The sequence below is a fragment of the Myxine glutinosa genome, chromosome 3 (genome assembly GCF_964187855.1).
Source record: "Myxine glutinosa chromosome 3, kmMyxGlut1.1, whole genome shotgun sequence".
Lineage (NCBI taxonomy): Eukaryota > Metazoa > Chordata > Myxini > Myxiniformes > Myxinidae > Myxine > Myxine glutinosa.
Genome location: NC_136263.1, coordinates 26,581,772 through 26,609,271, shown reverse-complemented (window position 1 = coordinate 26,609,271; position 27,500 = coordinate 26,581,772). Strand labels below are relative to the sequence as shown.

At 42.9% G+C, this 27,500-nt stretch overlaps 1 protein-coding gene across 2 annotated transcripts in view; it reads left to right on the top strand.

The window, feature by feature from the left end:
* Positions 1–406: 406 nt before the first annotated feature.
* The window catches only part of RAB28 (RAB28, member RAS oncogene family), a 124,857-nt gene continuing 97,763 nt past the window's right edge, over positions 407–27,500 (top strand). Inside the window, exons 1-4 of one of the 2 annotated variants that reach the window (XM_068111172.2) lie at positions 407–647; positions 840–936; positions 15,728–15,816; positions 16,497–16,626. In XM_068111172.2, the coding sequence (XP_067967273.2) occupies positions 570–647; positions 840–936; positions 15,728–15,816; positions 16,497–16,626 (394 nt within the window). In that variant the 5' untranslated portion in view covers positions 407–569. The remainder of the gene's footprint in view (positions 648–839; positions 937–15,727; positions 15,817–16,496; positions 16,627–27,500) is intronic. The other variant, XM_068111173.2, reaches the window with a different exon arrangement.

Genomic DNA, 27,500 nt, shown 5'->3' with positions numbered 1-27,500 from the left:
ATTATGATTGTTATTATTGTTGCCATTATTATGATTGTTATTATTATTGCCATTATTATGATTATTATTATTATTGTTGTTATTATTGTTATTATTATGATTGTTATTATTATTGCCATTATTATGATTATTATTATTATTATTGTTGTTATTGTTATTGTTATTAATATTGGTATTATTATTATTGCCATTATTATGATTGTTATTATTATTGTTGTTATTATTTTTGTTATTATTATGATTGTTATTATTATTGCCATTATTATTATTGTTGTTATTATGATTGTTATTATTAGTTATTATTATGATTGTTATTATTATGATTGTTATTATTATGATTGTTATTATTATGATTGTTATTATTATGATTGTTATTATTATTGTTGTTATTATTATTATTATTATTATTGTTAAATTATTTATTTTACATTCGTTGTTTAATGTTTGTGCCAACTGCCAAGAGCGCGATCCTCCGGCGTCCGTCCCGTTAAAGGGAGATTTTCCTCATATTCGTGTCACGTTACTCACTCATTCTAAGAATCACAGGACAAAAGGACCAAACGGTCGACATGTCTGACTCCTCCGAGGATGAAACGCGAGACAAACTCCTCAAGATTGTAATATTGGGAGACGGAGCCTCGGGCAAGGTAAGCTCCGCGGTGTGGGACTTCTCGGCATGCGGACTCGTGCGTGGCAACGCGCCCTCGGCGTCTAGTCGAGGGCGGGGGGTTGGTCGGCCTCGGTTAGGCCATAAACACGTCGCGCGTATTTCTAACCGCAAATTGATATCGAATGTGAATTTCAAACGTTTCGAGTTTAACTCGCTCCGTTTGCTGCAGACGTCCATGGCCACACGGCTTGTCCACGACGCTTTCGGGAAGCAGTACAAACAGACCGTCGGACTGGACTTCTTCCTGAAGCGGATAACGCTCGCAGGTAGCGGCTCTTTATTTGATTTATTTGCTTTACCTATTCCTATGTGGTTATTATCATGTACGTTTCACACCGAGGTTTTATAAACTTAACAATCCTAAAACTCGATCGAAATACCTTGTGTGTGCATTTTCAATGCAATCAGTTAGACATTGTGTCTGCCTGATCATACAAGTGAACTTTCATCCAAGGAGCACAAATCTGTGTATTCCTTGTCCATCAATGATCAAATAAATACAGCCTTGTTTACAAGAAAGCTGGAGTTGCGTTTTTCTTTGTACCCAACGCACACGAAGCGAAAATGGGGGTTAAGCAATTTAATTTTAATTTTTTTGTGTGTATACAAGATCGAGGCTCATGGAAGAGCTAACATCAATCACAAAAAACAACAACAAACCGATACACAAAACATACAATAAAGGGAGCGGGAGACAAGATGGGGAAAGAGAGGGAAGCACACAAGTTACAACAGCAGAGAATACGGTCATCAGGAGATCTGTGGGAGGGAGAGGGCTTGGGGGGAGGAGGCATGGGAAGTGGGGGGGGGGGGGGGGGAGAGGTATAAAACACATGGACACTGCTAGGACTTCCAGGAAAGAAATAAGTCGGGATAAAAAAATTAAAAAAAGGTGGATCTGGGGTGAATTAACGGGGGAAGAAGAGATCAAGGTTTTGGATGGGGGAAGATAAGAGATGGTGGTGAACAGCTGTTTTAAAGACCTGGAGAGGAAAAAAATGAGATTGAAGAGGACATTCACTTTGTCTGTCTGTCTACAAATGTTAGTTGTTGGTGGTGCTGTGTGGCACGGAGACGGCCATCAATCTTGCAGGAGTGACCTAGAGATCCCCCTCGTCCAGAATGGTGTACCCCTAGCCTGCATGAGGTTAGGACCACAACAGAAAGAGAGAGAGAGAAGAGAAAGAGTATAATAGACCAGAGGGAAAGGGCCGGCCCATGTGAACCAATCTGCTCTCTAACTGTGGCCGCTCGGCCCTGACGAATCTGGGCAGCAGGGAAGAATGGGGGAAGATTTGGCCCCCGACTTGCGTTAGGGGATACAACCACCGCCCAAGCGTTAGTTTATGATCAAGGAACAACTTGATTTCAATTCAATGTTATATTTTGAACTTTAATGGGAAAACAAACCTGTAGTTTAGCAGTACTTTGTCTCTTGATTCGTCCCGATCGTACACACGCACAGACAACAACAACAACATGCATTTTAAAGGCCATTTTCCCTGCTAGAGTGGGGGTTAGCCTTGCGGTCCCCATGACAATCTTCTCCATTTTGCCCTATTTTCTGCATCTCTCCTTGTTAACCCCCTTGCCCGCATTTCGTCTTCCACCATCTTTAGCCAAGTCTTTCTCGGTCTTCCCCGTCTTCTACTTCCTTCTACATTCATTTCCATCACTCTTCTCAACCAGTCACTTTCATCCTTCCTCAACACATGACCAAACCATCTCAACCTGTTCCTCTTCACAGCATCAATCACAGGCTCTATTCCCATCATCTTTCGCAATTCATCATTTGTCTTCCTCTCTCTCAACGATACTCCGCACATCCGTCGAACCATTCGCATTTCCACCCTTTCCAACCTTCGTTGCTGCTCTACGTTCATTACCCATGTCTCGCTCCAATAAATCATAACACTTCTCACACATGCAGCATACACCTTTCCCTTCAGCTTCAACGACACTCCCCTCATCATCAGCACGCCACTCAGTTCCCGAAACTTCTTCCATGCACATCTCACTCGAGCAACCGTTGCCGAGTCTGATCCACCTTCTCCATTCAGCATGTCTCCGAGGTAGCAAAATGTTTTCACACCTTCCAGCTTCACGCCGTCTCCAAGATCCAACTCAACATTTCCTCCATCTGCAGCTCCCTCTGTGCACACCTTACATTTGAATGTAGCTGCCACACTGGTTAATGACCCTCTCAGACCAGTGTTTGATAATGTTTTACTATGGCCCCGTCTGGCAGTCAAACAAAATTGGAAATCATTCCAAACAGGAAACCTGCTGGTTTCAAAGTCGTCATAAAGGACACAAACAAGATGCACAAATAACTAATGTAACGTGTTAAATAAAGTGGTGTATAAGACACTGACATCCACAGTGGTAAACTTCCTGATTTAAAAAAAAAAAAATTTCTACAATCTTGAAAATATTTTATTACCTCTGCGTTTGGATGGTGGATGGAGGTTATGTTTTCACACCTGTCTATCTTTTTTGTTTGTTCCTCTTTTCTCCTGTTTATGGAATCACCTTCCTTCCTATCCTCTTGGTAAGCCGTGACGTAACGCGCCGCGTCATAATTCTGTTTCCGGGTCCAAACGCGCCGCGTCATAATTCTGTTTCCGGGTCCAAACGCGCGCGTTACGTCACACTTACCTAGAGGATGGCTGTTCAATCCCACTCTTCCCTCCAGGGCTTTATGCAGCCAGAGAACCACCACCTCATATGATCCCCCATCCCCACCCAGAATGATTTCTCCCCCACAATAACAGTACCGAATCCAACACGTGGAGTTTGCGGGTTTTATTCCCTGTGAGTGTCACATGAGTCACAGTCGGGACGCGTCTGTGATGGGTGTGCTCTGTCTACCTGTGGTTTTATCAAATAGCTTCAGAGAAATGCCTGAAATTGAAACGTTGTACCACAGGCAGGTGCCACTGCTTCCTCCTCAATGGTCGGGATATGGGGTCATATGAGGTGCTGAATGAGGGATCACAACCTCTCAAACAGGACAGACATTTGTGTCCGTTTGTGAACAAAATATCTCAAAGTTGTGCACAAATTCGGACGAAATTTGGCAGAGAGGTAGTGTATGTGACAAGGATGAAACGATTAGATTTTGGTGAAGATCCATATTCGGATCCGGCCAGTATAATTTTAAAGTGATTCTTCACCATTGGGAGCTCGGGGCAAAAACGATACATAACAGGATATCCCAAAACGCTGTGGACGGATTTGGACGAAACTTGGTGGACCGGTTGGGTGTCTGACAAGGACGATTCGATTCGATTTTGATGAAGATCTGAATATGGATTCGGATATGAGAGTTATTTAATTTTTTAAGTGATTCTTCACTATTGGGAGATCGGGCCAAAACGATACATAGCAGGATATCCCAAAAAGTTATGGATGCATTTGGACGAAACTTGTTGGACAGGTTGTGTGTGTGACAAGGACAAATGGATTTGATTTTGGTGAAGATCCGGATCCAGATCCAACTAGTAGAATACTTAAGTGATTCTTCACCATTGGGAGATCGGGCCAAAAACGATACATAGCAGGATATCTCAAAAAGTTGTGGACGGATTTGGACGAAACTTGGTGGAACGGTTGGGTGTCTGACAAGGACGATTCGATTCGATTTTGGTGAAGATGTGAATATGGATTCGGATATGAGAGTTATTTAATTTTTTTAAGTGATTCTTCACTATTGGGAGATCGGGCCAAAACGATACATAGCAGGATATCTCCAAAAGTTGTGGACGGATTTGGACGAAACCTGGTGGACCGGTTGGGTGTCCGACAAGGACGATTCGATTCGATTTTGGTGAAGATCTGAATATGGATTCGGATATGAGAGTTATTTAATTTTTTAAAGTGATTCTTCACTATTGGGAGATCGGGCCAAAACGATACATAGCAGGATATCTCAAAAAGTTGTGGACGGATTTGGACGAAACTTGTTGGACAGGTTGTGTGTATGACGAGGACAAATGGATTTGATTTTGGTGAAGATCCGGATCTGGATCCAACTAGTGGAATATTTAAGTGATTCTTCACCATTGAGTGATATGGCCAACCAGGCGGAGGCATGCTCTGTACTGAGGGCCGTTCTAGTGTAAATTCAGTTATTTACTTGAACACTAGAACACAAATCGCCTTTTGGGTACTTTCAAAAACCTTCCGTATAGTTGTATGTAGACATGTTAAATAAGGTGGTGTATAAGACTCCATCAACAGCGATATCCTTCTAACTGCAATGAATGCCAGTCCTGGAAGATTAACCAGAGAAGCAAATTAAAATTGTTGTTCGCATCAACTACCGTATATCTCCGAAGTACATATATATTTTTTTGAATACGTTGTTGCTTTTTATTTTTAACAACCACATTTAGTGACCTTGTGGATAGAGCACCTCCTCCGAGTCTGGGAGGATGGTGGTCAAACCCCGGCCGAGTCATAACAGAGACTTAAAACACGGGACGTGCTGCTTCCTTGCTTGACGTTCAGCATTTAGAAAGATAGAGCATGGACAAACCCCGTGGGTTGAAATCTTATGATGAGAGGTTGGGGGGAGATTTATAATGGATTGTCTTCCTGACTGTGGAGAAAAAAAAGAAGAAGAGTACCCAGCGTGCTCCAGGAAGTTACGTCACTTCCCCGAAGGACTGTTTTGTCACCAAGTTGGTTCAAAAGAATCACCAAGTTGGTTCATTGTCCCCCGTCGCACAGCGGAGCGAAAGGGGGACTATGGTTGTCCCCTCCGTCCGTGTGTCCGTCCGTTCGTCCGTGCGTGCGTGCGTGTTTGCGTGCGGGCGTGCGTGCGTGCGTGCATAAGCGAAGGACCGCATTCGAATTTGGTGTGTGGGTGCAACCAACGTCAAAATCCAAGATGGCCGCCACCATGTATGTCTGATGCCATGTATGTCTGAACGTTGTGAGATGAATATCTTGAAAAATAAGCGAAGTACCAACTTCTAATCTGGTGTGTGGGTGTATCTAGGCATAAGGAAGAACACTATTGAAAATTGGGTCGCCACGTCAAAATCCAAGATGGCCGCCTTCATGTATGTCTGAACCTTGTGAGCGAAATATCATATCATAGCATGTTTTCTGCGTCTTCCACTTTGTCAACTCGCATCACTTCACCGACGGGGGACCTCGGCGTAACGCTTGTTGTTATCAATTTCAAAAATTGTAACATCAAAGATCATTGTTGTCATCATTGTTATAAAAAACACGTTTTAGAAAACACATCAAAGACTAGCGAGGGGTTCTTGAGAGCACAAATGTCTGTCCTGTTTGAGGGGTTGGTGATCCCTCATTCAGCACCTCATATGACCCCATATCCCGACCATTGAGGAGGAAGCAGTGGCACCTGCCTGTGGTACAACGTTTCAATTTCAGGCATTTCTCTGAAGCTATTTGATAAAACCACAGGTAGACAGAGCACACCCATCACAGACGCGTCCCGACTGTGACTCATGTGACACACTCACAGGGAATAAAACCCGCAAACTCCACGTGTTGGATTCGGTACTGTTATTGTGGGGGAGAAATCATTCTGGGTGGGGATGGGGGATCATATGAGGTGGTGGTTCTCTGGCTGCTTAAAGCCCTGGAGGGAAGAGTGGGATTGAACAGCCATAGGAAGGAAGGTGATTCCATAAACAGGAGAAAAGAGGAACAAAGAGGTGGAGATGTGCAGTCAGCCTGGATTTTGGGAGTTTAACCAGGAGTTACTGGAGGAACGCGTGCATCCTGGAGGAGTTGGGGAGGGTCGGAGGGGTCAAGGGCTGAGAGAGCAGAGGGGGGCAAGACCGGAGGAGAGGCAATAATAAAAACAGAGAGACCATCGGACCTGTCTGCGATATGAGAATGACAGGCCCTGGCTCGGGCCTTATTGTGGGAGATTCCAATAAGATCACTTTAGATTTAACGTTTAGAAGGCAAAGTGTTTTATTCAATGTTCCCCACTGTCTAATCTACTACAATATTGCACAATACAATTTGGGAAGAACTAAACATCAGCTTTGGTTGATCTTTACCACGACATTTTATTTCACTTCAATCCTTGTGGTGTCCATTCACATTTGAGTAAACTGTTTCGGTTCTTTCTGCATTCTTTAGGAGTTTAAGGCAACAAAGTTGCGGAGCTTGTATGTTTTATTATTACCCTCGCCCGAGGAAAGGGTTATTGCAAGAATCCCTTTGTTTGTTACTTGGCAAAATAAAAAAATTTGACAAGTATGTTGATCACTCCCGTTTGTGTGTGTGTTTGTCTGTCCGGTCACTTATACTTGCGTACAGGTCACAATTTTAAACCGATCTTCACAAAACTTCACCAAATGATAGGGTTCGTGGTCCGACAAAATCCTATTTATTTTTGAGGTCAAAAGGTCAACATAGGCCAAAAGGTCAACAACCTTTTCAAATTTCTCAAATCCTCAATTTTCATCCGATTGACTTGAAATTTGAATTGGATTTGCATATCGGCTTACTGAAACCAACCACCAACTATTTTTGAGGTCAACATAGGTCAAAAGGTCAACATAAGCCAAATTTGTAAAATTGATAATTTTCAACCGATTAACTTAATTATTTGAAGAAGATTTGCATATCAGGTCACATAATTCAACCACCAATTGTTTGTGAAGTCAAAAGGATGCTCTACCGAGTGCCATTCTACTTTGTTCTCTTTTGCCAAGTGTCGCTCTGCTCTATGAGTGATTTTTCATTTGCTTGTCTGTCTGTCTGTCTTTCTGTTTGTTTGTCCGCACAGAATAAATATGATTTTCTCCGCAACTGTTGGTCTGATTTACAGGGAATTTTCACCATAGGTGCAACACCACTTGTATAATTTTTTAACGATAATTGTGACGTCATAGGTCACGTGGTATGGGGCTCCATCTTGGAAAAACCGAAAAACCTTGCACCTCTATATCTCCTAAAGCGCTGCATAGAAAAAATTTAGACATGGCTCATTGTAAATAACTCTCCATTTGGAATAACATATGTTAATGATGATGTCATAGGTCCCTCCATTATGACGTCATAATTCGACAAGTACAAAACTTCATCCGATCAAGATGAAATTTCTTTAGCGTCATCTAGGGATAAATTGTTGGAGAAACAAAAATGATGACGTCCATTGGTCACGTGGTTCGGCTGCCATATTTGTTTTAACACAAAGCCTTAAAAACCACTGAAAACACGTCCTGGTGAGGGTCTGCATTCTCTGATTGCTCTTTCTAGTTTTTTATTTGCATTTGACGTTTCAATCTTGCAACTTTAACTATTGTTATGCTAGTTTGGCAAATAACTTCCTCTTGAATAAGACTGATGTTACCTGAGGACGCTACTCATTCTTTTCTGTGCCTCCTATTTTCTTTTCAATGTTTTGTGCCTAAACTGACATCACCAAAGTCATAAACGATCAACATGACCTTACAAACAAAAGATTAATATATCAAATGCTGATTCAAATTGATCAGGCTTTAGTACTCTATAAATCAATCTCGAAGATGATCTTTAATGAGGTTTTTAACATTTCGTAAAATCGTTGTCATATTTTTCGAGTTGCGTGGTTCATGCCATTTACCTGGTACGAGTCCAGCGAGTCACCTCAATGCAACCGTAACAGTCAGCTGAGTCAGCGGTCCGGAACTGGATTACGGCCTTCCCACTTGCGATACCGTATGTGGGACTGTCAAATTGGCCAAGTGCTATGCTAATTGGGACCATATACCTAATCTCTAATTAGGCCGAGCAAAGCCGAGAGGTGCACGGCACAGTCTGGATACACGGCGCTAGTAGATGTAGCCAATTAACCCTCATGGGCTTTCCTCAATTACCAATAAGTTCATGATGACCCAAATTCACCCGAAGACCAGGTATATTTAATTATAACAATAATGGTCATGGGGGAGGAAATATAAAGAAGCGAGCATTAACAATATTATCAACAAATGCAACCCCTTGCCCCCACTGCTGATCATACGCGCCCATGGACCAAATGACGAATGAGAAACGCTGTTGAAACCAAAGCGTTCAGAATCATTGGAATCTCCCGCGATGACGCTATCTCCGAGGGCCTTTCACTTACTCACCGCAGGCAGGTTGGTGGTCTTTCCGTCTTCTACCGACTCCTCTCCGGCCTTGCTCCCCCAGCTCTCTCTGGGCTCTGTCCCCCAAATATTCCTGCAGGTCGCACAAGATCTGCCTGCAACCCTCTTATGGTTAAACTGCCAAAATCAAGACTCTCTGCTCACCTTCACTCCTTCATTCCTCTTTTCTCCCGCCTCTGGAACAAACTCCCTCACTCTCTTCAATCCCACTCCTCCCTCCAGGTCTTTAAAACGGCTGTTCACCACCATCTCTTATCTTCCCCAATCCAAAACCTTGATCTTTTCTACCCGTGCTAATTTCACCCCAAATCCACTTTTTTGAGGTGACTTTTGTCTTCTTTCCTGGAAGTCCTTGGTGTCCTTGCGTTTTATACCTATCCTGCCTCCCCCCAGGCCCTCTGCCTCCCACACATCTCCTGATGTCCCTGCCCTCAAATGTTGTGTTTGTGTGCTTCCTCCCCTTCTCTCCCCATCTTGTCGACCGCTCCCATTTTTATATACTTTGTTTACTTGTTTGTTTTATTTGTTTGTTTGATAAATGTTAGCTCTTTCACGAGCCTCGACTCTGTATACAAAAAAAAAATAAAAAAATAACCATAGTTATTCTAACTTAACAGGCCCGTCCATACCATGCAAGATGGACAACAACAAGGGATCGACAAGACAAGAAATACCATCGCTGTGTCCGGTGGGACACAGCAGAAACCGATGCCGGTGTCAGCTGGGAATCAGCATTGCTGCAGCTGCGGTCTGCACGCAGTCCTGCACCCGCGAGGAGCCGTAGTGGAGAGGCTGGCAGTGTGGTGGCGTGGCTCTGACGTGAAGCTCTGCACTGAAGCTTCTGCTCTGAAGCAGAAGTGAAGCTCTGAAGTGAAGCTTCTGACGTGAACCGACACAGCTTCTCCCTAGACAGAGTCCGGGTATCTCCTCTCAATTGTGTGGTCACTCTGCCCTCCATGGCTTCGGTCCCGTGCATCAGTGATGACTCGCCATATCCTTCCCCTCTCACTCACCATTGGACATTGGCCTGGTTTGATGGGCGGAGAATCGCCTATCTCTTGCTTGTCGCTTCTGACGGTCCCTCTCCCTTCGGACTGGCCCACGCAAGACCGCAGCCACTTTCTTTGTCAGACACAGTCAAACAAAAGCTTTGAGGCCTGTCTGGATGCTAAAAAGAGACATCAAGGACAGATTCCAATGGGTATAACATAAAATGTAGTCTCACAGGGTTGGTGGTTTTTAGACACACTGGAGAGGGTGTACGTCATCTTTATATAGACTATAGACATTTATGCCTCACATATCTGACATCATGATTAATTACCTCATGTTTACTCTTCTTAAGACATTAATTACGGAACAAACTAAATTATACTAACCAATGTTAACCCCTTGGAGTAATTTCCACAACAATATGTATGAACGATGTGAGACTTGTTTAATATCCCTTTTGAAGGGAGTTCTGCTCTGCATTCCATGTCCTCTGTTTTGGCCTAGGCCCCGAGTTAGGTATCATGCTCAGGTTCGTACCATTTCAGTGTAAATAAATTGAAGCCAAGGTGTTCCCATATAAAGCTTTCTCATTCCTCTTGTTCACTCATTCACACTCATACACGTCAACACCACAGTGCCTTTTGAGAAGAGTGGGCCATTGTGTGGAACTGATGTTATTAAAATTATTGTCGTGATTTTGTTGTCATTTTGATATACTCAATACATTATGTATAACTACACATTATGGATTGCGAAATGATAAAGGTTCACAAGCCTTGGAATATTGGGAGTATCTCGTATGTACGACCATTTTAAGGCCATAGGATAGCCTCAAGGTATGCTCACTCCTCTTTAGACTGGGTTTGAATCCCGATCCAGGTACAAACTATAATAATAATCTATATAATAATGCACTTGTTCAACCATCTGTCCATGTGTAACGCTTCTTTCCACCCATTGGTTTGACAGCTGGCCTGACCGCACCCACAATTGTCCTGAAAAATCATGCAGCTGCCGTTTCCGTGATATGCGATGCCAAAGACGTATGTGGAGCCGTCATATTCACAATCGCCATGCCCTCCCTATAACTTTTCCTTTCAGTGTAGAAGAACCAATATGACTATCAAATATTGAAAGGTTGGAGTCAATAGGTGTCACGGGCCTTATGACGGCGACAGTAGTTATAGGCCTCAGGTTTCAATCCATAGGTGTCTGCTGATGGGCCAGTGCAATTGGAATCTAAACCATGATGTACACGATGTATGCACAGAGGCAGTGGGGATGTTTTTTGCTTCAGACCCGAGTTGTTTTTTTCATGCCTCTGCCGACAAAGTTACCAGAGACATTACATTTTCAGGTTGTCCGTTCATTCGTCCATGTGTCCATCCATGATAGGTTTTCGTTACCACAATAACGTGAGAATGGCTGAAGGGATTTAAATCAAATTTAGATCAAGTATATATTGTCGTGTGATTCCCTTGAACACCACAGGGTCACGGATAGCCAAAGCCAGCTTTAACTCCAAAGGCGTTCAGTTCAATTAGCGGATTTCACTATATATATGTGCGGGAGGAAGAAAGAAGAAGAATAAGCTTAAACGCTTACTGAGCGTTCCCGCCGGGCAGTCTCAACCTGCGGGAAATAACTAAAACAAAAACTGGGTTTATAAAGGTACAGAAAATAATGAAAGGGTTTATTAAAACGGATGCCGAGAAAAAGAAAAGCGCAACGGTAAAACTAAGTTCCTAAATGGAGCGCTCCCTCACCAGACTTTGAAACACAGACACAGGGGAATATAAACTGGATAAAATAAATTATGTGTGTGTGCACTCAGCTCAATCGCCTTGAACCTCGCCAGGAATAGTGTCGGGCCCCAAACTCGCCGTCCGGACACTGCAGTGTTCTTGGCAGGAAGAAGGCTGCAGTCCGCTCGTTCGCGCCCTGCTAGGCCTCACCGGCGTCTCGCTCGCCTCGTCACGCTGCAGCGGCAAGCCGCGCCCGTCCACGCGTCGTCCGCTCGGAGCACCACAGTTCCCGGGCTGCGGGCCCTTCCCGTTGCCTCTGCACATCTCCCGGTGGCGTCTTCGACACGGTCGGTCCAAGCACAAGTACGCGAGGGAGAAGAACAAGGGAACCAGCGGAGGGCAAGATCGGAGGGTCAGCGAGGGTCATAAAGCAAGAGTCCAGGGTAAGAGCAGAGGGCAAGAAGAGAGAAAATGTCGGTCCTTGGGTTCCTTTATCGTCGGGTCGTGACGTCATCAGCGCTTCTCCACCAATCAGCGCGCCGCTTCTTGCTCGCCTCTGACGTCCTCGGTGGCCTTTGCCAATCGGCGCTCGGCTTCCTCCTCGGCCTTCCTTCCACCAATCAGCGGGTAGCTTCTTGCTCCGCCCTGGCCAATCACGAGTCCCTGGGGCGTGTCTTCGGCCTGCCAGAGCTATGTGAGGCGATGTAGATGTTGGTGTCCATCGGCAGTGTTTAGAACTGGCTTCCGGTTGGTTTTATTGTTATTATTTAGTGCAATAAATGGGCATTTCTCACTAGTGTCTATGGTGCAGGGATAAAAGAGCCAAAGGATAAATCACTGAGGTTTGACGAACAGGGAAATTAACATAATCCCTATACTAGTTAACATGCCTCATTCCTTGTAATGGAGACGAAGATACCAGCTTAATCCGAACACACGGTCTAAACAAGTACTTATTACATCAAGGTTTCTACACGACATTTGGAGCACCTACCAATACAAATCTACCTTGACTAAAGTATCCCTGCCCCCACAAACGTAACAATATTATGATGTAAAGATGAATTGATTAGGTTGTGGGGTCAAAGGTCAGAGGTCATGATCGGTGGAAATCCTGTTACCATGATAACTTATGAACCAGCAATGGGATTTTGACCAAAGTTGGTAAAGAAAAATATGTATTATGGTGCAAAGAAAAACTGATTTGATTTTGGGTTAAAAAGGTCAAAGATCAGAGTATGTAAACGTTTTTCGTTACCGCGACAACATAAGAAGGGCTGAAGGGAACCAAGTCAAACTTGGTACAAGTATGTATAATGATGCAAAGACAAATTGTTTAGATTTTGGTGTCAAAGGTCAGAGGTCATGTCAGGTAAAAATGTGATGCTTGAGAACAGCTGAAGGGATTTTAATCAAACTTGGTACAAGTATTATGATGATGTAACAATGTCGGTTGACGTTGCCACATTGAAAAGTGCTGCTCTGGTTTATTTTTTATTTATTTTCGGGAGCAATGTAGGCAGCGGTTTGTTGCTTATAAACTTCCCAAATAACTGTGCGGCATTCTCTCGAGCTAAGGCTTTTACTGTGGGCGTTCTGCGGGTCTTTAGTATGTTTTACTTTTAACGATGTGTATATATGCATCAGGAAGAAGTATGAAGCCTTCAGACTTGGGCTTGGGAGGGGGGTTGATGACTTGGGGTTTTTGAGGAGGGGTTAAGAACCTGAAGTTGCATTTTATGTTGTGCGGATATCCCGCGGGTCCCTGCTAGTATTAATAATAATATGAGTTCCTTTACAAGGAACGTTGACAAAGGAGGAGGCCATTAGATCCATCAAAGCCTGAGCTATAATTACCAACCTTTGGTTGTTTTTCCATGCTGTATCCTTTTAAGTGCTGAGCATCAAGCAAGGAAAGGGCACGTACCATTTTTCTAGCCATTGTTATGACTCGACCGGGGTTCAAACCGCCAACCTCTCAGACTCAGAGAAGACGCTCTAATCATTACACCAAAACCGAGTGTGGTTAAAGCTCAATTTAAACCATTAGTACACCCACTAACTACGGGAGGGGCAGAAAGGGTCATTCCTGTTTGGGGTACATAGATTACAGTCGATCTATGGTCTGGTCTCAAGAACATTGGGATTGTGTTCATTTACCAAGTTTCTTCTGGAGAGATCGCCAAGTGGTTTAAGCATTTGAGCAAGCACCCAATTCAAAACCATTAAAGAACGGCTGGCTTGGCAAGCGCTAGCTAGCTGCTTGGTAAATGAGCACACCCCGGGCTTCCTCCCTTTCAGTTTTGTGTTAAACAGAAGGAGCGAGTTTCAAAAGTTCACTACGAAAAAGGCCACGTTAGCGCCAGGAAGGGTCATGTTATTAACCCAACACTTGTGGGGTACCGAGAGTACAGTTGATCTTCGCTCAGTTCTGTAAGTAAAACTTACCTCACGGATGTCGGGATTCCTCCAAATTTCTTCATTTAGTGTTATAAAGAGCATTAGCGACTGTTTAAAAAGCTAAGCATACGTGTTTGTGGTGTATAATATTTTTACTTCCTGTAGATGCTGTTGCTCCCACAGAAACGCCATTATAACTACTAGCAACATAGGGCGGGGCTCCAATTGGGAAGCCCAAATGAACAGGAAAAATATCAGAAATTGAAGTTTTATTTTATTTTAAACGATTCATATAAACATCCGTTGAATCATATCACACGCAAATCATCAAAATCTAAACAGTATCTTTAGAATTTCAATAAAAGCCACATCACTGTTCATATCGGTAAATATTATTCCATCGTGTTTCAAATCGTGATCGATACACTATGATCGTGATCGTGAATCGTGATCGATAATAGTGTTCACAATCGCTATGTCGTATGTACTTCCGATACGTGTACCAAATTCCCGATACGTGTAACTGTACCAAATCAACAGTTAAAAGGATTTTGAGTCGATAGCTGTTACGGCCTTGGCAAGATCGATGGAGACAGCGATCTGTTAGCGTATTCACCGCCCAAATAGCTATGTGGAATTCTCTTATGTAGAGATTAAACGTTATGGCTGTTACGGCCTTGGCAAGATCGATGGAGACAGCGTTTATTATACTTTTAATGAAGGACACTGTCTCAAGCCCCAGTCCCCATCACGTATGGGGCTCAGCGGTTTACCCGAGCCTGATGGCGAAGGGCAAGGTACACGCTGGCCCGTCCAGTGTAGCGCGCGTGCGGCCCCGGATATCGAAGGGCATTAAACGTTCATTAAACATTAAACGTTCATTAAACATGAAACGTTCATTAAAGGATTACAAAACGAAAAACATTACGAAATTACGTTCACACCGTCACGTCAAACACTACCGTGAACACATACATCGTCACAATGAGAACATCGTCACAATGGACGTTATGCAAACACGAATGTTAGGCGGGAGTCAAAACCTGAGAATGCTGGAGACCAAAGCTGAAATTGGGAAAACTAAATAGCTTATTTTACTCCTAAGGGTCCCAGGATTACCCACACAAAATATCTTTGTGATCGGTTCAGCAGTTTTTACGGTACCTTCTAACAGACGGACAGACATTTGGTGAATTATAGTAAGATATGCTATTTATACACGTTATCACTGCAGGAAAAACGCCTTGGGGAAGTGGGACATTATTAGTATTAATATTGTTTTGTAATAACATTAACAATATGTGATTATCATTAATTTTGTTTTTAAAAGCGTCTTTGGAAAAACGCCACGATAAATCTTCTTCTTTGGAAAAACGCCACGATAAAGCTAACTTAATATGGCTATACACCTCAACACGCAACCTATTGATGGCAATGGTGGGGAAACCCCGCTCTGGGGAGAAAACCCCTTTGGGGAGGGAGGCAAATGAATGCGCTACAAGCTTCATTATGCAACCTTTGGTCATCCTGTCAAGTTTGGTTGAGATTGGATAAGTAAGGACGGAATGTGTTGGCATCAAAAAAGCATCAGACAGACGGACAGGCACAAATGGCGTATTTTAGTATGATTGAGAAATTTTGAATGCTCTTCCTAAGTTCCTATAAATAGCAGTTCAAGTGTTTTTCTTCTTACTTGTTGGATGAGTTGTCACTTGCAAATGCATTATCTGACTACAGTGCTTGCAAATATGTGCGGATGAATGAAATTGTTTCCATTCTTGTGTTCGTAGGTAATCTGAACGTGACGATGCAGGTGTGGGACATCGGAGGACAAACTCTTGGAGGGCCAATGCTGGACAAGTACATATACGGTTCTCATGTGCGTTTACATATTTTCAGGATGACCCTCGGTTGTTAAGTTTGGTTGAGTGGAATGCATTATTACCACTTATTGATAATGACGCATCAAAATGGCAATGGGATGAACATTGTTCCATTGTTGAAGACTTGACAAGTTCATTCGATGCATGGCAAGTCTGGTTTGTATGAAAGGTCAGGCCGTAAGGATTGTAAACCAAGTACTGCATTTGTTATAAGGTTTGTTTAAAACTTCTTTTTTTAACCAAGACAATTATTGTCTTGGCTTTGAGTAGTTCCATATGCAACTGCTACTACCACTGCAACTTCATTTCACCTGAAATTATTCTAGTTACTCCAAATCTATACAATGATTATTCCAAAACCCCACAATGTCTGTGTCAGTTAATATTTCCCTGAGGTTTCACCTTTTGATTTAAGATACCGGTTTGTTCACGTCGGAGCACACAACTCATGATGCTTGAATCCCAGCTTTAAATTCCATATACTGTTGAGATTTTTTTCCATTTTTCTACTAATTTGAAATTTATGTAAAGTTCAAAGATGTGCTGTATGTAATGGTTTCAATCTTATGCCGAAGCCTTAGGTTATTGCAAAGAAAACGCTACATAAATTTATTTATATACCGTATATATATATATATATATAACATAATCCTAAGAGAAGTGCTCTCATTTGCAGGGCGTCCTTCTGGTATATGACATAACAAACCACCAGAGTTTTGAGAGCCTCGACGACTGGTACACCATAGTGCAAAAGGTCGCGGCGGACTCGGAACGACGTCCCACGGTGGCTCTGGTGGGAAACAAGAGTAAGGTTACACACACACACACACACACACACACACACACACACACACACACACACACACACACACACACACACACACACGTGTTATATGTGCTGTGTATTATATGTTATATCCACATGTACATATTAGACACGTATTGTATTGTCTACACATGTATTACGCGTGCATGTTGTACAGTATATTGTGTAGGCCTACATACATATTGTGCGACATTTTACGCATATTACACACACACACACACACACACACACACACACACACACACACCAACAGAGTGGCTACTTTGAGACCTGTTAGATCTCCGTTCCATCTCCTGTGGCCCACCCATGTGTAAGGATAGCAGGCAACAACAACTTACACATACACACACACACACAAACACACACACACACACACACACACTAACCCTTCTCGATCTGATGGACGTTTTCTCACTCACACCTTTGGTGTAAGGACTTAAGCCTTATTTGTGTGTTTGCAATGAATTCCTGGCTTAGCGGTTAGATACAAAACTTAAGTTGAAACGTCTCCAATAAATGAGAGCCTTTGTGTGAGAGGTGCAGTCCACCTCTCGTGAGTGACAATCAAGTCATTGTAACTCGAGTTACACCCAGGCCGTGGAAACTCGACTAGCTATTCCCAATGTTTACGCAGTCTTTGGAACCAGTGAAGTAGGATTAATGTCAAATCTCCACTAAGCTGATGACACCGATTCCTGTACAGCATGTTGCTGCATAACCAGGAAGGATCCAACGAGGAAAATGCCTGTGTTTCTATCCTGCTAAGCTGTTTATATTACAGTAGTTGTATTTTGTTTCTTTATCCTCCTTTTTTTTTTGTTGTTCACACATTTCAATGCAGTAGGGAATGCTCCCTCGGTTGGATTCACTTGATCACATGACGTTCCTTCTTAGCAGGACTCCAAAAATACTCCCATTTGCAATGAGGTGCTTCTTCCTGGCCTGTTTTCAGGGTTGTTTCCTTTCCAAGTAGCCTCTTGAAAGAGCAGATTTGTAAGTCTTAGCCTCGAGAGTGTTTATCAAACTGTTTGGACTTCACTTCCAAGTGAACATGAACAGGGCGATATATACACAAAAGCAGAACATAACACTGAAAATGCCTCAACTACTTTTACTCTTTTTGTTTTACTTATTTCATCCCTCATTTCATCTTCCCTTTGTCTTGTCATCGCTCTCTCTCTCTCCTTCACCTTTTTATTCCTATCCTCCTCACTCTCATCACAACTGTCTTTACAATCACACATCTCTTTTCTACATTATTCATCCTTACCCCCTCACCCACTCCAACTTTGTTCACGTCACTCTTTTGCCAACCGTCCCTCATCTCGTTCTTCCTCTCTGCTGTCACTTCCGAGCCTACTCGATTTCACTTCCCCACATCCCCTCCTCAATAACTTCCATCTTACTCTTATCTTCACCCTTCCTCATATTTTGCCTCATATTTTCATTTATTTCACTTCCTTTCCCTATTTCTGCCCCCTCTAATTATTTTTTTTTGGTACCCCTTTTATTTGATCCTGCTTTAGCCGTTCTTTAACTCTTTGTCTTCTTCTTCTTCCATCTCATGTCGCATTCTACTACAGCCTCCACCTCCTGCATAAAGTGTTTATCTTCCATTTTAACAGTGCCTTGGGGTTTGTCATGTTGAATGAAAGCAGAGACGGTGCTCTACGAGCCAGTGAGGGCTGGGCGTGACTGTGTGTGGCTGTGAAGAATGTTCGCAGCTGACATTGTTTTATGTCTCTTGAGCGCCCTTTCGCCCCACGCACAATCACCCTTTGCGCATTGCCTTGGTATTGTTTATTCCAAGCTTCCTGTGCAAGGCGAACAAGCTATACGCAAGTGCGCGCGCACACACACACACACACACACACACACACACACACACACACACACACACACACACACACACACACACACACACATATATACACACACACACATACACACACATACACACATACACACATACACACATACACACACACACACACACACACACACACATACATACACACACACACATGCATACACACACACACACACACACACACATACGCACACATACACACACACACACACACACACACTATATATATCAATATATTGTATATACTGTATATCAATATATCAATATATATATATATGTCAATATATATCTTTCTATATATATATATATATAAATATATATATATATATGTATATATATATATATATATATATATATATATATATATATATATGTATATATATATATATACTGTATATATATATATATATATATATATATATATATATATATATATATATGTATATATATATATATATATATATATATATATATATATATATATATATATATATATATATCTATCTATATAGATATATATTATATATATATATATATATATATATACACAAAGAATTAAGTTAAGCACCCCCCCGTTTTTTTACAACCTCGCACATTACAAGTTTGTTGTCGTCAAAACAGTGTAATATACCCATGATATTGCTATATTTTCTGGAGAAGTGATATTATGGTCACATAAAAACATAACAATCATGCCGTTTTCAATATTTTATTCTGAATAATTTAAGGTGAAATTTTTTGGGAATTTTAGGCATATTTTCACCTCAATTTAAGTATGGAGCTATAGGTCCATCACGGACAGTGTGGATGACGTTTATGTTTTCTAATGTACAGTCATTGTTCTGAGAAGACCTCTAGCGATCTTTGCGTCAATAACGTGTGTAGGACCCACGTGATCGGATGGAGCAAGGTGCTGTGACAACCATCCCCTGGCCTGCGTACAGTCCTGACCTGAACCCCCTCGAGCACGTTTGGGACATGTTGGGACGACAAATTGCGAAGATGGTCCCTCCAATAGCCAATCTGGATGAATTGGAACGTGCATTACATCGGGAATGGAACAACCTGCCACAGCAACGCATACGACGGCTTACAGGGTCTATGAGACGTAGGGTTGAGTCAGTGATCCGATCACGTGGGTCCTACACACGTTATTGACGCAAAGATCGCTAGAGGTCTTCTCAGAACAATGACTGTACGTTAGAAAACATAAACGTCATCCACACTGTCCGTGATGGACCTATAGCTCCATACTTAAATTGAGGTGAAAATATGCCTAAAATTCCCAAAAAATTTCACCTTAAATTATTCAGAATAAAATATTGAAAACGGCATGATTGTTATGTTTTTATGTGACCATAATATCACTTCTCCAGAAAATATAGCAATATCATGGGTATATTACACTGTTTTGACGACAACAAACTTGTAATGTGCGAGGTTGTAAAAAAACGGGGGGGTGCTTAACTTAATTCTTTGTGTATATATATATATATATAAAGATGTTTCTATATAATATGTACATATATATTTATGTATGCATATATACACTACTCACAATAAGTTCGGGATATTGGCAGGATCTTCGATGTGGTTGATTTTGTGTATTAATTATGTTGAAAAAAGTTGTTGCTCCTAATTCTATGGTTATTAATGATGTGAAAAAACACAGCATTCTTGATTTCAATTCCATAACCCCCCTAATCCCTATTTAAAAAATTAACTCACTCCCACAATATCCATAACTTATTGTGAGTTGTGTGTGTGTGTATATATATATATATACATACTGAAACGCAAAAGAAACTTACCACCTTTGAAACCTTTAAATATCAACAATAACACTGCGTGTAGTAAATGTGTGAACTTATTTGTGGACAATAGTGTCCTCACTGTCAGACAAAACGGTCACAGATGGTCACTTGAACCTTCAATGGTCACTTCATAGCACAGCTGTTGAACAGCCGTTTTGACTGTCAGTGATTAGCCAAGGGGTACGGGATGATTTTAATGAGCTGCACGTGATGTCTTGATATTGGCTTTAAAAAGGCCAGTGCAAAATGGGCATTTCAATCAACATGCCACGATTGTCAAGGGATCAACGGCAGCGTGCCCTGGGCATGCTGCAAGGCGGACTGAGCTACTGTGAGGTGGCACGTTGCTATCCTCGTCCTGGAGGTGGGGTTGCTATCTTTATCAAAAACTCTCTTCCTCACTTGCCCTGCACTGCACTCCACCTCACCCCCAGGAATACCTCTGGCTACGGCTTCCCCTTCGCTCCCACCTCTTGTTCATATGGGTGTTGTACCGTCCAGCAAACAGTGATGACTCCATCTACATCTCGCTGTCTGATAATATGGACCAACTTCTGTCTTCTCATCCCAACTCTCTCTTCCTCATATGTGGTGATTTCAATTGTCACCATGCCAGTTGGCTGGGTGTGGGTACCTCTCTCACCAGCCATGGCTCCTCAGCAAAGAACTTCTGCGACTCACTGGGACTGACACAATCTGTCAATTTCCCGACCCGGATCTCAGTCAACGGAGCATCTTCTCTTCTGGACCTGGTTATGACTAACTTCCCTGAAAATGTCTGCTGCTCTTCTTCTGCTCCAATCGGCTCATCTGATCATGTGCTTGTTAAAGTGGACATCTCTCTGACCATTCTCAGGGAGCCTGCTCAGCGTCGACAAGTCTGGAATTTCACTCAGGCCAATTGGCACGGTCTTCAAGCAGCCATCAATCATCTGGACTGGTCTCCCATCTCGACCACCTCTAACATCAACTCATCCTGGGAATTCTTCCAAAGTAAATTGCTCTCTCTCATGCACAGATTTATCCCATCTCATCTTCAGTTGTCATACCCTTCCTCCCGTCCATGGTACACGGAATCTTGTGGTGAGGCTGTTGCCCAGAAACAACTTGCCTTCGTCTCCTGGAAAGCAAATCCAACGGAAGGAAATCTCATTTCTTTTCACAAAGCCCGAAACACGTGTGTGTCCACCCTCAGGAGAGCCAGGAAACAATATCTCTCCGTTCTCAAGACCGAACTCTCTTATCTGTCTCCCTCTTCCAAATCCTGGTGGCGTCTGGTCAAATCTGTTTCTGGTGTTTGTTCCCCCTCCATCCCCTCCCTTACCTCAAACGGCTACACAGCTGACTCCACACGTGAAAAAGCTGAATGCCTCAACTCTGTGTTTGCCTCCAAATCTTGTGTCCCAAACCCATCCCTCTCTGTACCCAGTCGTACCCAGCTGCTCCTGGACTCCGTGTCCTTTCCTCCTGACAAGGTGGAAAAGTTTCTGTCAACCCTCGACTCTGATTCTGCAACTGGACCTGAAGGCATCAGCCCACGGGTCCTAAAATCCTGTTCTTCCGCTCTTTCACTCCCTCTCTCTGTTCTCTTCACCCTCTCTTTTGCTCAAGGTCAACTGCCATCTGCTTGGAAATCAGCCAACATCACCGCTTTGCACAAAAAAGGTGCAAAAACAGATCCTAGCAACTACAGACCAATCGGCCTTCTCCCAATTATCAGCAAAGTCATGGAATCCATCATTGCTTCGGATATGAAATCTTTCCTCTTCTCCAATGGCTTGATCTCTTATCATCAATTTGGTTTCAGACCAGGTCACTCTACTCTGGACATGCTGCTTCTGCTGTCTCAACAATGGATGGAGGTCCTCAATGCCAAACAGGAAATTAGAGCTGTCTCCCTCGACATATCACGTGCATTCAATACGGTCTGGCACCCCGCTCTGCTCACCAAACTCTCCTCCTTTGGTATCCATGGAAATCTCCACGCATGGCTGGCGGACTTCCTCTCTCGTCGTAGTCAACGTGTGGCCCTGAATGGGTTTCTCTCATCTCCTCTTCCTGTTCAGGCTGGAGTTCCCCAAGGCAGTGTTCTGGGTCCTGTGCTTTTTCTGGTCTTCATCAATGATCTCTCTGACTCTCTTGAAAATCCTCTCTATCTCTTTGCTGATGACTCCACTCTCTGCTGCTCCATTCCTCATCCCTCACATCGGCAGTCTGCAGCCTCCTCACTCTCTGCAGACCTGGACAAAATCACAGACTGGGCAAACAAGTGGAACATGTCTTTCAATCCTGACAAATCTCACACTCTTACGATGTCTCTCCGAAAAGACCGACTGGACAACCCTCCCATCTACTTTCTGAATAATCCTCTCCAAGAAGTTCTGTCACTCAAGCTTTTGGGTCTCACTATCTGCCATGATCTTTCCTGGGAAAACTACATTTCCAAGCTGGCCTCCAAAGCCAGTCGCCGACTGGGCATCCTCCGTCGTGTGAAGTCCTTCCTTGGCACACCTGAGCTCCTCACCACATACAAGGCTTTCATCCGCAGCTCAATGGAATACTGCTCTCCCCTCTGGGCTGGTGCTCCTGCCTCACACCTAGCTCGTCTTCTCGCTGTTGAAACCAAAGCGTTCAGAATCATTGGAATCTCCCGCGATGACGCTATCTCCGAGGGCCTTTCACTTACTCACCGCAGGCAGGTTGGTGGTCTTTCCGTCTTCTACCGACTCCTCTCTGGCCTTGCCCCCCCTGCTCTCTCTGGGCTCTGTCCCGCAAATATTCCTACAGGTCGCACAAGATCTGCCTGCAACCCTCTTATGGTTAAACTGCCAAAATCAAGACTCTCTGCTCACCTTCACTCCTTCATTCCTCTTTTCTCCCGCCTCTGGAACAAACTCCCTCACTCTCTTCAATCCCACTCCTCCCTCCAGGTCTTTAAAACGGCTGTTCACCACCATCTCTTATCTTCCCCAATCCAAAACCTTGATCTTTTCTACCCCCGCTAATTTCACCCCAAATCCACTTTTTTGAGGTGACTTTTGTCTTCTTTCCTGGAAGTCCTTGGTGTCCTTGCGTTTTATACCTATCCTGCCTCCCCCCAGGCCCTCTCCCTCCCACACATCTCCCGATGTCCCTGCTCTCAAATGTTGTGTTTGTGTGCTTCCTCCCCTTCTCTCCCCATCTTGTCGACCGCTCCCCTTTTTATATACTTTGTTTGCTTGTTTTTTTGATTTGTTTGTTTGATAAATGTTAGCTCTTTCACGAGCCTCGACTCTGTATACAAAAAAAACAAAACAAAAAAAACATGATGAATAAAAACTGTATTGAATGAAGTTTTATGTGTGCAAATAAAATCTTGATTATCTTTAAACCATTTTTTTTTCATTTACCTTTGAAATGTGGGAGGTTTTTTTGGGTCACCCTGTATATTGGTTGTTCTTTTCTATTATTCTGACTGATTGATACTCGTGAAAATCGAAGATTTTTCAAGTATTTTCGTTGGTCTTGTGCGTCTGTCTGTCTGTATGTCAGTCGCCTACAGGTCACAATTTTCAACCGATCTTCACGAAACTTCACTAAATGGTAGAGTTCGTCATAAGCAAGAAGCCTATTGTTTTTGTGGTCAAAAGATCAATAGGTAAATATAGGCCAAAGGTCACCAACTTTATCAAATTTCTAAAATCCTCAATTTTCATCCATTTAACTTGAAATTGTAAGAGGATTTGCATATCTGGTCACTGAATTCAACCCCCAACTATTTTGACGTCAACTTAGGCCAAAAGGTCAACATAGGCCAGATTTCTAAAATCCTCAATTTTCATCAGATTGACTTGAACTTTTAAGAGGATTGGCATACCAGGTCACTGAATTCAACCAACAATTATTTTTGAGGTAATCATAGGCCAACAACTTATTTAGGGGATTTCGCAAGTATTGTGCTATGCACGACAGATTTCTTCTCTGTTTGTTTGTCTGTCAATCGCCTCCAGGTCACATTTTTACTCCGTTCTTGATGGAACTTAACCACCTGGTAAAGCTCGTGATAAGCTAGAAGCCGATTGTTTTCGAGATCAATAGGTCAAAAGATCATGGTCACATAAGTCATCAATTTTCATCTGATTCATTTGATGTGTACAGTGTGTGTGTATGTACATATATATATATATATATACAGTCACGTGAAAAAGTAAGTACACCCCATGTAAAGTTTTGACTTTTTCAACATATTTCAACATACAGCTATTTGATCTTCATTTCAACAATATTGACAGATAAAGGTGATATAATATTACAAATATCATAAAACATTTACATTTTGTAGTCCATTGTATAATTTAAAGAAACATAAATGCAAATTTCACATGTGGAAAAACTAAGTACACCCCTACATTTATCACTACTTCAAATACCTAAAATTAGAATCAGGTGCACCACCTCAGGTGCACATGATTAGAACATCGTTAGAGAGGATCTTGGAGGTACCTGTCTTATTTAAACCTCAGACATTTAGTTTAGTTTACTCTTTGTTGTTGAAGTGTGCGGCGTCACCATGCCTAGATCAAAAGAGCTCTCTGAGGCCTTCAGAAAGAAGGTTATAGATGCCTACGAGTCTGGGAAGGGATTTAAAAATATCTCCAAACAATTTGAAATCAATCATTCGACTGTCAGGAAGATTATCTACAAGTGGAGAAGATTCCAAACAACTGCCAACTTGTTCAGGCCAGGCCGCCCCAGCAAGTTCAGCCCGAGAGCAGACCGCAAGATGCTGAAAGAAGTCTCCAAGAACCCCAGAATGTCATCACGGGGCTTATAGGTCGCTCTTGCCACTGTTGATGTCAAAGTGCACGAGTCTACCATTAGAAAGAGGATGCACAAATTTGATCTACATGGGAGGTGTGCCAGGAGGAAACCTTTGCTGCCCAGAAAGAACATCAGGGCAAGACTAAAGTTTGCCAATGAACACCGAGGCAAAGACCAGCACTTCTGGAACAATGTGCTCTGGACAGATGAGTTAAAGGTAGTGCTATTTGGCCACAGTACCAGAAGACATGTTTGGCGAAAACCAAAGACAGCATTTGACCACAAGAACCTGATACCAACTGTAAAGCATGGTGGTGGAAATATTATGGTTTGGGGCAGCTTTGCTGCATCAGGGCCTGGGCAGCTCACCATCATAGAATCCACTTTGAATTCTTCATTGTACCAGAGGGTGCTTGAGGCTAATGTGAGGCCATCTGTCAGAGAAGTTGAAGCTCAACCGAAGGTGGACCTTGCAACATGACAATGACCCTAAACATACCAGTAAATCCACCAAGGAATGGCTGAAAAGAAAGAAATGGAGGTTTCTGGAATGGCCAAGTCAAAGCCCGGATCTAAATCCCATCGAGATGTTGTGGAGGGATTTGAAACGAGCTGTGCGTGCAAGAAACCCCTCAACATCGCACAGCTGGAAGAATTCTGCATGGAGGAGTGGGCAAAAATTTCTCCCAGTCGATGTCAGAGACTGGTAGAGAGTTATAAGAAACGCCTACTTGAGGTTGTTTCTGCCAAAGGGGGCTATACCACCTATTAGAGCCAAGGGTGTACTTACTTTTTCCACATGCGAAATTTGCATTTATGTTTTTTTAAATTATACAATGGACTACAAAATGTAAATGTTTCATGATATTTGTTATATTATATTACCTTTATCTATCAATATTGTTGAAATGAAAATCAAATAGCTGCATGTTGAAATATGTTGAAAAAGTCAAAACTTTACATGGGGTGTACTTACTTTTTCACGTGACTGTATATATACAGACTTGGCATTTAAAATGGAATATTTTTTTTGTGGGGGTGAACTTACTTTTCAAGATGTCTTAGAACCAAAAGTTCATTGGAATTATGTTGAAATTATTTTAGATTTTGTTAATGTGACCTTTAAAAGAAACAAAAACCACATTTGACATTTCAAAACAAATAAATTGATCCTTGAAAGTGATGTAAACTGATATCGAACTCAATTCATGGACAGTACTGTGTTAAACTTCTGTACGTTTTCCAGAAGTATCTCTTTATTTTGCACATTAGCCAAAAATGTTTTTAACAAAAACAAAAGTTAAATTACGACTGGGATTACGGACAGTAAAATTACAGTTCAGTACTTCGTGTAACTCCCACGAGCATTCAGGAGAGCACGTACATGTTGAGGCATGCTGTTCACGAGATTTGCCAAGGTTTTGGACAGGAATCGCTTGCCATGCAGTGACAATAGCCTGCTGCAATTCACGCACAGAGGTCGGCTGCTGGTCCAAGTGGTCGATTTGACGCATTAATTCTGCCCACAAGTTCTCTGTCGGATTCATATAAGGGGACATGGCAGGCCACTCCATATGCTCTACACCACGGTCAGCAAGAAAGTGTTGGATCATGCGAGCACGATGAGGCCGTGCATTGTCATCTTGGAAGACAAAGTTTCCTCGAAAGGCTGCACGAGCAAATGGAAGCAATGTTTCTTCCAGAATGGCCCTGTACTTGAACTGGTTCAGGTTTCTATTCAGAACAACCAGGTCCGTTTTGCCCCCTGCATGAAAAGCAGCCCAAACGGTCACCCCACCACCTCCAGCTTGTACTCTTGGCACTATACAATCTTTGTTGTAGGCTTCATGCACTTGTCTGCGCACTCGGACGCGGCCATCTTGACGATAGACCAGAAATTTAGACTCGTCACTGAAGATCACGTGATTCCAGTGTCCTGGCTGCCATTGACGGTGTCCTCTGGCCCACTGCAATCGGCGCTGGCGGTGTTGTCTGGTCAGGCGTGGTTTTCTCAGGGGACGCCTGGCACGATAGCCTGCTTGAACCAGTCGTTGGTTGACTAGCCTTCTGGATACAGACACATTTGTCAGTTGCTGCCACTCAGCCCGAAGCCGATTAGCTGACTTGGTACGGCCATTGCGGACTAACCGGTGCAGCTGGCGATCATTCCTCCTTGTGGTCCTGCGGGGACGTCCTGGCCTCGGTATTGGAGTAGGGACACCCCTCTGAGCATTTCGTTTCAGGATCTTTGACACCTGACCTTGAGTGATGCCATACTGCCGAGCAATAGCACGCTGTTTCATGCCGTAATTCCATAAAGCCACCACTCCATGACAAACACCATTGTCACGTTGACGGACCATCTCCAGA